Below are 10,485 nucleotides of genomic sequence, written 5' to 3' on the forward strand. Positions count from 1 at the left end.
AATTTGAATTTTTGTGTAATCTATATATCAAAATCAACTCTAAAAGTCATTTGCATTATACTATGTCTGGAATTTTGCTTTTCTGTTGTGGATAAGGTGGAGTTTAGGGGGTATGGATTACTACCCAAATCTACCTCGATCTTGGGTTTGTTGGGTTGGTTTTTGTGTGTTCTTATTGTAGGTACTTGGTTTGGCTGTGATAGCGGCAATAGCAGCGGCATCGATGGAGGCGACTTTATGAGTCTTTTTTTCGGGTATGGCTTCTTTCAAGCCATAATCATGGGTTGGTGTTGGTTGTTGTTGGTTTTCAGTTTTTGTTTTGGTCAAATAAGTGCATCAACTTTGTTGAGTTTGATATGTGGTTATGATTTTTCTTGAGGGAATTTGGGTTTGTAAGTTGTTGTATGGGTGATGTATTTGGTTATTACAGATTTGAAGTGATTAAGCCCGACTGACTGTGGCCCTGTATGGTTTTAAGTCGAGGTGTACCATATAAGTTTGATGTTGTGATTAGATCCCTCCGTAATTGATGTAGCCCTTTTGGGGTGTTTATTCTAGGCCTTGAGGCTTTTGTATTTGTACTGCGCTTATGGCGTAATTTATAAATGCAATATCCCTAACATTGGACAAAAACAAAAAAAGTTTTGCCTAAGTTTTTGGTTAATCTTTCATTGGGTTTTAGACCGAAATGGTCCCTCAACTATTGCTTTAGTATTATTTTGGTCCACCCACTAAATTTTTCATTTCAATGGGCATTTAACTCTTCATTTGGTATCAAGATGGTCCTACCGTCAAAGTCTGTAAACTATTCCGTGAAATCGAGGGACAAAATTATATTTTTAGGTTATTACCTTCCTCTAAAACGACCAGGCCACATGCTGAAATATATTCCATCTAGTTTCTATTAGAAGCTCCCCCACAAACCCCAAATTAGAACTCTAATTCTGAGATGTCGGAGATTTCAACGCTCTTAAGTGGCACGAGTTGGTATTGTGCCTGTGGGACAAAGATAATTCGTTGGACTTCGTGGACATATTTGAACCCATGAAGAACGTTCGATGCCTGTGATAAAAATTGGGGGTAAGTTATTATTCCAAAAGTTATTCTTTTCCATTTGCAAATGCTTGGTGAGGTCTGAAATTGGTTAAGATTTGATTTGCAGAATAACATAAGAGGTATGCATTTTTTCGAGTGTGTGGATAATGAAACTTGTCTAAGAGGAAAACAAGTTAACCCTGGTTTTCTTAGAAGACTTAGAGCAATGAAGATAAAAGGTAGAGCAACTGAGGAATAATTGAGATCTATGGAAGCATAAAAGAAAGAACTGCAAGAGAAATTGAAAGAAATGGTTCAGGAAAAAAGGTTTTGGAATGGGGTCATGGGCAAAAACAATTGATAATGTGGGTTTCTTTGATTTTTTTCGTGGGGTTTGTTTATAACAACTGTGATGAGTGTGAAGTTTTAATTGTCATGAGGTTTGTTTCTTTGAAAGTAATGGTGAAGAGTTCTTTTTCAATTGTAGAATGAATGTCCATTACATGTGTTCTCAAATTTTCTTAAATTGGGGTTATTTGAATATCTGGGAGAAGCACATAACTTAATATTCCATTGAGCATAAACATAAATAATCAAAAGCCATTCCAGTCTTGACCACATAGACTATTTACAAAATGAACATCCATATAAGCATTCCAATTATAGAGTTTGAGCCCTTCAAACTCAAACCCAGTTAGACAAAGTACACAAAATTCACCTGTCTAGAAAAGTATATAACTCAAAATAGACAACCAGTTACACAGTTTGAGCCTTTCAAACTCAAAACTAGTTAGACAAAATACACAAAATCCTCCTGCCCAGAAAAATACATAACCCAAAATGAGTTTAAGGATTATTACTATTCCACCATTTTGCAAGATTTTAGTGTTGTTTTAAGATGATTATGAACTCCTCTTAGTCCTTTTCGCTAAACCTCTTGCTAGGTTTTCTTTCTCCTTCAGTCATGTTTTCTTTTCCAGTGACTTTGAGGAGTCTTTGTTCATTGTATGTACTTGATGAGGAGGATTGCTTATCCTTCTTTTTATCAATACAATGTTTCCTTTAAAAAATAAAAAAAAAAATTTCATTTTGTGAAGACAACTCTTTTTTCATGTTGGTAATTGTTGAATGTTTTGGTTCAATGATTGAAGTGTGAATTTTTGGTTCAAAGGTTTAATAGTTTAGGAGTGTTATATTGTTTATGTGAGAATATATATTGTGGGCCCTGTTTATAGGTCGTGGGCCCGGTTTACAGTTGTGCCTCGCAATTCAATGGTCATATGCTCATTCCTAACACCACTTGTATATTTAAAGTGCTTGTTTAAAACCTTAGGTTGAAATCCGCAATTGAAATCCATAGCTTAAATTTGTTTCGCCAAACAAGTGGATTTCAAATGCATGGATTTGAAATCCAAATCCAAATCCAAATCTAAATCCATGATCTCAAACGGAGCCTTAGATGCTATGTTGCACTGATATTCCGCTAGACATGAGTATGCAAGTATCGGGCAAGTATCTGATACGATACGTGCCTAATACGCCCCCGATACATATCATATATGCGAATTGAAGTGTCGTGGACTTTTCAGCTAAGTTGACTTTCTGATACGTCTCCGATACACGAAGGACGCGTAAGATACAGTCTCCGTACGGGGATTATTTTACAAATATTTGAAAACTTTTGTGGTCGTTTTTGAAAAAAAGAAAAAAAAGAAATGTAGGGTGAAAAGGTAAATTGTGAAACCTGATATTGTAAAACACAAGTCGACATAGCTGGGTTTTAGTTTGTTTGAGCGGCTGCGTCACTCTCTGCTCTGCTCAGATCCATTCCAACGAAAGGGAAAGAAAGAGAAGAACTGAAGGAGGAAGAAGGAGGAAGGAGGCGACTCGACCGACCAGTGGCAACAACGGATTTTCTTTGGTTTGTATCTTGCTGCTGTAGAATTGCATCTTCTCTTCTTCTTTTCTTTGATTTGTTGATTCTTCTTTGGTTTGCATCTTGCTGTTGTAGAATTGCATCTTCTTTCCTTTTCTTCTTTTCTTTCGGTTCAGTTTACTATCTTCGCCTGTCACCTTTCGGTTCAGTTATTAATTAATTGTATCCCCAACATTGATGTCTTGTTGCTGTGTTAATTAATTAATTGTATGATTCTTGAGATGTATTAATTCATAGTTGTTTTCAAAATGATTTTTTGGGGGATGAGGGCAATAGTTCTGGTGGTGGAAATACTACTAATAACAAGAATGCTAATTTTCCGTTGTGGAAATATGTCACCAAAAGTGTGAGAGATGGAAAAGCCGGTGGCAATACTGCATTTCAATGCAATTATTGTCGAAGGACTTTCAAAGGATCATACTCTAGAGTTAAGGCTCATTTGTTGAAAATTAAAGGGTATGGAATTGCTTGTTGCTAGTTACAAATGCTCTTTTAAGGGAAATGGAGAGAGTAGTAGAAGAAGCGGAGTTTTGAGAATTTATATTATTTTAATTGCCGTATTGGCCCATACCCGTATACTAGTGTTTGGAGATTTGCTGTATCGGCATACCCGTACCGGTACCGGTGCAACATAGCTTAGATGTTTTTATGCATCAGAAAATCGAGTGCATGCGTGTGTATTTTTTTTTTTTCATCTTTCTTGTTTCCTTATTTTAATAAATTGGTAGGTGTAGTAAGTTAAATTAAATACCTAAATCTCCGAGGAGACTTCAATTTTTAATGAATTTTCTCTGACAACATTTTCTGCACAGTTGGGCAGAGCATAAAAGAAGCTTGTCGATTTGGTTGAAAGTAAAAGCTACTGATCAGGAATGGCTGCAGGTTTAGCTTCAAAGTGTTCACGCGGTATGTGATTTTGCATAGGGGTTTTTCAAGTAATCTATTTGTACTATTTGTGTCGCTTGCTCTATTAGTAGATTCTAATTTCATTGAATTAGTGTTAAGAAAAGCTGTAGAAACTTTCACTTTTCCTGGATCAGTAGTTTGTCTGGTATTGACTGCTTGCTGCCTGCTGGATAACTAATGTAAAATAGTTGAGTAGATCTAAAAAGATGCCACAAATTTGTTCTTTCATCATTTTTGTGGTTCTCTTGAGTTTCATATTTTAATTGTGCCAGTTTCCTGGATTAAATATAAGCTCTTTTAGTATCTGTTATGCAATTATGCTCTTACCCATTTACTTACTGCAATCTTTTCAATCTTCTGGAAACAAACCTAGTGGGTCGCTCATTGTTGGGGGGCCTTGGCAACAATTCGTCTGGCTTATTGAGCACATCACATGAGATGACATGCAGCACTTTCTTGTCTCAGGTCAGTGTGTGTTGAAGTTAATACTTAATGGTAGTGTTTTATGTTTTGAATATATTTTTGGATTATTAGCAGCCATGATGGTTGTTGGCTAAAGCAAAGCTGTAGCCTCTCCTTTGATTTGTAAGTACCTTGTGTGACACACTAGAGCAAGGAAAAAGTTATTCTACCACTCTATTGAAATGGTTGGTGAGAGAGACGTGCGGTAGTGTGTAGTGTTAGAGAACAGGAGTCTATAAAACTCTTAAGTGCAAAATGTGTAAAATGAGAAGTTTGGAGAGAGTAAAAGATTCCTCATATTGAAGAGAAGTAGAAGTCAAAGAGTATTTGCTTTGTGCCTTTTCATTTGAGTGCTAGGCTTAATCCAAATTCCAGCAGTGTGTTCATCTAATATTTCTTGGAAGATTACAACTGTGATTAGGAAATATATTCATTGAATTTTTAGTAGGATGGTTTGGATTGAAGTGAAGGGCTAATCTTATGATTAGAATAAAAAACCCTGTTCGGTTTTCATACAAAATGTTTTTGCTGGATGTTTAAAATCTTGAATATTTTTGGTTCTAGAGAATTGAGAGTTTCTTGTAGCCTTGCAGTGATACCCTTTATAGCATTGTTTAGAAGAGTCGACAAAAAAGCTTGTTTTGACAGGCTTAAATGGAGAATCTTGGTGCTATTTCTGAGTGCAATGGATGAGCTGTGGCACTGTTAATTAATTCCAAGTTGTTCTTTCTATTTCTCTTGTTTATCTTCTTTTTGGCTAAATACCTCAAATAGTAAACTGTTTATTACTTTGTATTGACATGAGCTTGATTTGTTGTTTTTGTCCACTTTTACAGCAGCAAAGGACCTTCATACAGATGAGGACTATTCTCAAAGTGGTGGACAACTCAGGGGCGAAAAAGGTGATGTGCATACAAGCTTTGAAGGCAAACAAGAAAGGGGCAAGATTGGGAGACACAATTGTTGCATCAGTAAAGGAGGCACATCCCAATGGGAAAGTGAAGAAAGGACAGGTTGTGTATGGCGTGGTTGTTCGTGCTGCCATGCAACGAGGTCGTTGTGATGGGAGTGAGGTCAAGTTTGATGACAATGCTGTGGTGCTTGTTGACAAGCAAGGGCGGCAGCCGATTGGAACTAGAGTATTTGGACCCGTCCCGCATGAGTTGAGGAAGAAGAAGCATGTCAAGATTCTTAGTTTGGCGGAGCAGATTGCCTGAAGTGTCAAGCACACGACAAAATACAGATGCACAATAAGAACAGAACGCTTATGTGAAGTGATGAGGTGTTAAAATTTTAGAATATCCAAGTGATCGGAATAAAGTTTGGTACTACGATTAGGTTTCAATATTTTTGAATATTGGGCATATTGGCCAAAGATTGAGTAATTACATCTTCTATGCCCTATTTCAAAAATAGAAGAAAAATGATCTGTTTATTGTATCGTTTTCACTCCGAGTGAGATTGAACCAAGCGCATAAAGGTGGTTTTTTAAACCATTCCTTTGCTCAATTTTGTAAGTTGGGTCTCTTCCTTGCAAGAATGTAGATGACTTGTTAAAAATCAAAGCTTTTGAAAAAGCACTTTTAATTTTTCTGCTAAATTCTGTTATAAGCATTTTTGGTTGTCATAAAATGTTTTTAGCCCTCCCAAAGCAACTTCTAAACAGGCCACTGGTTGATCTTGACAGCTGAAGTAACTTTAGGGGAGAAATAAAGGGTCGACTTATGAAAATTTATTTTCTCCCCTGAAGCCCTGCCGAAATACTCTAAAGTTTTTATGATATTCCTAGCATCAATAGTTGAGGCTTTAGCAAAAATGAGACGATCATCAGCAAAAACTAGATTCGAAACTCTATAACAAAAAAAACTAGTTACATTGTCTAATTTATTAGAGTGATCGGCTCTTTTTCATGGGAAAAATGCGTAAGCAACATACCGCAACATACCATTTGAGTTGTTAGTGTCCATATTTGCCGACTACATTTGCAATTGCGTACTCCCTTGTGGTGAGCCACACAAGTGACTCTTCCTCTTCCAGAACAATCCAAGAGCTCACTTACCCACCCAGCTACAGCCGAGCCAACTAAATGCAATTTGCTGCTGCTTTCACACATGAGCCTTGTCCACGTGGAATGAGTGTTCACACCAAAAGTGAAAATAAAAATAGAAAAAGAGAAAAGAAACGCGGAATGAGTGAAGACCCTTTTTTCTGCAAATCCCAAACTTGAACAATTTTGTCATCCCAAATGTGCAATATTATTTCTATTTTTCAAATTAAATAAATATTTTATATTTTCCTGCTTCTTTTTATTTATGAAAAATCGTTCTAGTATTGGAGGAATAAATTGAAAAGAAACGACTTTTTACATGATTGGATCAAATCACGATTCGTTTACTATCCAATAAATCGCATACTTTTTTTCCTCTTATTGTAGAACAAAACACTTTTTTATTTTATTTTAAAGGTAAATACATTGGGGTTAATTTACTTGAATGTATCATTAGATCCCTGTTTTTAATTATAAATGCGGTTGGTAAAAGTTTAGATGTAGGGCACTCGTTCTGGACCTGATAATTATCAATTTTTGAAAATTTATATTTCTCTTCTTTCTTTTTTTTCCTTCCAGAAGATTTACTTCGGATTTGAACTCCCTTTGTAGCCCAACAAAGCCAGGGAAAAGAAAAAGAGCGTGTGGAGTGGCATGAAACAAAGAGATAGAGCACGCGATGCAAGACACGTACACAACCCCACTTCATTGCACCGACTAACCCATTCTGCCCCACTGCCATCTGTTTTTCAAGTGATAGTCTAAATTAGTCTAAATTAATCTAATTTATTAGTGTAAAATTTCAAATTTAAGTGCATAAGGGTAGGTAGGATCACTGTCTTAGTTAACCCGCCTAACTCACATATGCTATTTTTTTCTTCTTCATACAAATGATATGTTTTTGTCTTTTTATATACAAATGATATTAGAGGATGAAAAAAATTAAGTTTAACTACTTGAACTACAAACCCTTCTTAATTGCCGTTTGATAATTTACTTTTAAATACAAACGATAATCTAAACTAAAGAAAATAAAATTTTTCACACACATAAATGATGTAATAAGAATTCACAAAAAACCTCTTATCTAGAAGTCATTTTTCTTTCACTCGCCTTGACCCAGTTGGCATACTTTCCTTTGATGAGAGAGAAAGCCTCATTTCTTTTGAAAGTGCCATCATTCTTTCCCACTTCGCCACTTAATCACTCTCCTCCTCCCCTTATATAAAACACAATAATACCTCCTCCACATCCCATCCCAACCCACCACAAATCCCACATTCTAATTTTTTTTTTCTCTCTCTCTCTCTCTCTCTCCTCTTGAAAAAAGAAAAGAAAAGAAAAGGAAAGAAAGTAAAAGGAAAATGGGAGCAATGAGGGTTTGGAGTGTGCTTGTGGTGATGGCGGTGGCCATGGCGACGTTTGGGGAGTGTGGGTCGTCGCACCATGCGGCTCCGGCGCCGGCGGTGGACTGCTCGAGCCTGATATTGAACATGGCGGACTGCTTGTCCTTTGTGTCTAATGGGAGCACCGATACAAAGCCCGCAGGGACTTGCTGCAGCGGCCTCAAGACCGTCCTGAAAGCTGACGCTGCCTGCCTCTGCGAGGCCTTCAAGAGCAGCGCTCAACTCGGCGTCGTTTTGAACATCACTAAGGCCGCCTCCCTCCCCGCTGCCTGCAAAGTCTCTGCTCCTTCTGCCACCAACTGTGGATGTCAGTTTTCTCTTCTGGATTTTCCCCATTTTTCCATCTTTTTTCCATCTGTTTTAAACCAGTTTTATGAGATTTAATGGCTAATATTTAATTTTATTTGTTTGTGTTTTTTTGTTGGTTTTGTCGTTTTTCAGTATCTATCACTCCTGTAGCTGCTCCTGGTATGTTCTTATTCTTATCTTAATATAGCATTCAGATTGATCTGCTTTTTCTTTATTTTTTTTATTTTTTTGTATAATTAATTCCAGACTAAAGTATTGGGTTTAATTATATTATATATCTATTCTTCTGGGATTTCTCTGATCTATACACGGCTGTGATCTGTGCGGAAGAAAACCATGTCTTAAAATTGTGTGTAAGAAAAGAAAATGAGGGAAAGAATCTTTAAATTGATCAATTCATTTGCGGAGGGGGTTTAGTATAAACTTGATCTTCAATGTTACTATGAACTTCAAGTTGAATACAGAAAATATATTGAGTTTGGATTTCAATGTTACTTTCTCTATTTTGTTAGACAGAAACTTGTGATTGTGCCAAAATGAGTTATTTCCATTTATTTGTTTCCTCACGCTCAAACTGGCATCGTCAATGTTTAAATGTCTGTTTTTGGATTTTCGGCTTGCAAGATGAATCGAACTAAATATGTTTTGTTTGTCGTGACTGTCATTGTTCTTATTCTCTGGTTTCCTCATTTCGTTGAATCTGATTCTAGACACCATTGTACATTACACCGCCGGTCTAACTTGGGATTAACTGATAAGGTTTTCTGTCTGGTGTTGCAGGTCTCTCGCCGGGATCTCCTCCAACATCATCTGTTGCTGCTACACCTGAATCGTCTGTTGGAGGGAGCGAGCAAGCACCTGCTTCTCCTCCAGGGGCCTCGGGTTCTCTTATGCTTGCCAGTTCAGTTGGATCCCTGCTTGTTGGTCTTGTAGTTGCATCATTCCCTTGTTTCTGAGAGCTGTGTGGTGCCATTTTTGAGAGCTGAGAGGGATGATATAAGTAAGAGAGTTGTGATGTTCATTTTACCATTGGGGAGTTCTCACTTTAGTTGTTTTTGAGGTGTGACTGAAGTTAGATTTGACATCTATTTTGGGGTCACTTGAAATCTGTATTGATGGTTTGGTTGGACATCTTTTTCCTAATTTATTAGTCTATTTCTTCGTATATTTTTGTGCTCAATTTTGATTTGAAGTTTGAACTTAAAAGAATTCTTGTGCCGTGAGCAATGAGCATGTTGCAATTTGTAAACCACGCAACACATTGTGCAATGCATTCGATGGTATATCTGTTTCATCCTGAACACTGCGTAGAAGAGCTGAAAAAACACAGAGTTTCGTGGCACCCTTCTTTTGAAGTGATTATATTGTACCATATGGTTATGTGGTATCAAAACCAATCAGTCCCAAAATTGGAGCATTCCAAGAGCTATTGAATTAACACAGAAATTCAAAGATCGACCATGAAATCAAATTGACTTTCTTCTTTCAATTAAAAATGAAAAATTCATTTTGTTTTCCGTTATAATCTTCACCAAAAAAATAAGGTAATAAATCAATTATTTGCCTTAAAAATGGAATAAATCAATTTGGGCCTGGAGTTTCTTTTGAACCAAAGGAGGAAATTGAGCCGCAGAAGAGAACATTTACATACCCAATAAGTACGTCAAAGGATGGGCACGAGTTTTTGGAGGAAATTGGGCCAGGAGTTTTTGTATGGATTTAAAATAGTTTCGGCTACCTTTCAGACTGAAAAACAAAACAAGAGTCGTTGTAGAGTTGTAGACTTGTAGAGTGAGAGTGCTATATATGGACTATAGATGTGAACTTCTATATATGACACATTTATTATAGAATTTAGCAACAAAACAAAGCCATTTCTATAATTTTTTTTAATGTTGCTATATTTTTTTATTATTCTTTAAATGATTTTTCAATGTCTTTCTCAAATCAAGAGGTCTCGTGCCGGAGACATTCACAAATGTAACAAGTCTATTGGCTACATGAGTCCTAGTTCGAAGGGTATTTGAAAAAGAAAAGCCATGAAAATTAGTACATAAAAGAATAGCGTCTTAGAAATCTATCCACAAAAAAAAAAACCACAAGCACCATTCCAAACGTGTCCCCCTCAGTACAAACATTATTATTGTTTGGGATATGAGAATCCAAGCATCGTGCCTATAAAGGAGCGGCATATTTCTTTCGGCCGAGCTCTAATTTCTTTTGGTCAAACGCGCTATTGATTTTTCTTTACCAAGAGAAAAAAGTTGGAAGAAAAAAAAAACCAACGGCAAGAAGACAGTTTATGATTCAACGCTGACCAAACAGGAGCATAGCTCGATGGTTATTAGGGGAGAAAACGCGTTTTGTTTGGGAGTTACCGCTAA

The 10,485-nt window shown here is 36.7% G+C and overlaps 2 protein-coding genes across 2 annotated transcripts; both read left to right on the plus strand.

Moving 5' to 3' along the window:
* The first annotated feature begins 2,804 nt into the window (after window positions 1-2,804).
* Window positions 2,805-5,904, plus strand: LOC117616095 (50S ribosomal protein HLP, mitochondrial-like). The gene is made up of 4 exons (XM_034345308.1): window positions 2,805-2,956; window positions 3,784-3,877; window positions 4,251-4,342; window positions 5,176-5,904. The coding sequence occupies exons 2-4, from the start codon at window positions 3,844-3,846 to the stop codon at window positions 5,554-5,556; spliced, it is 507 nt and encodes a 168-aa protein (XP_034201199.1). The 5' UTR covers window positions 2,805-2,956; window positions 3,784-3,843; the 3' UTR covers window positions 5,557-5,904.
* Window positions 5,905-7,536: 1,632 nt separating this feature from the next.
* On the plus strand, window positions 7,537-9,269 carry LOC117615316 (non-specific lipid-transfer protein-like protein At5g64080). Its single transcript, XM_034344381.1, has 3 exons — window positions 7,537-8,099; window positions 8,234-8,260; window positions 8,882-9,269. The coding sequence occupies exons 1-3, from the start codon at window positions 7,751-7,753 to the stop codon at window positions 9,055-9,057; spliced, it is 552 nt and encodes a 183-aa protein (XP_034200272.1). The 5' UTR covers window positions 7,537-7,750; the 3' UTR covers window positions 9,058-9,269.
* The last annotated feature ends 1,216 nt before the right edge of the window (window positions 9,270-10,485 follow it).

This window comes from Prunus dulcis, chromosome 1, assembly GCF_902201215.1.
Source record: "Prunus dulcis chromosome 1, ALMONDv2, whole genome shotgun sequence".
NCBI classification, from domain to species: domain Eukaryota; kingdom Viridiplantae; phylum Streptophyta; class Magnoliopsida; order Rosales; family Rosaceae; genus Prunus; species Prunus dulcis.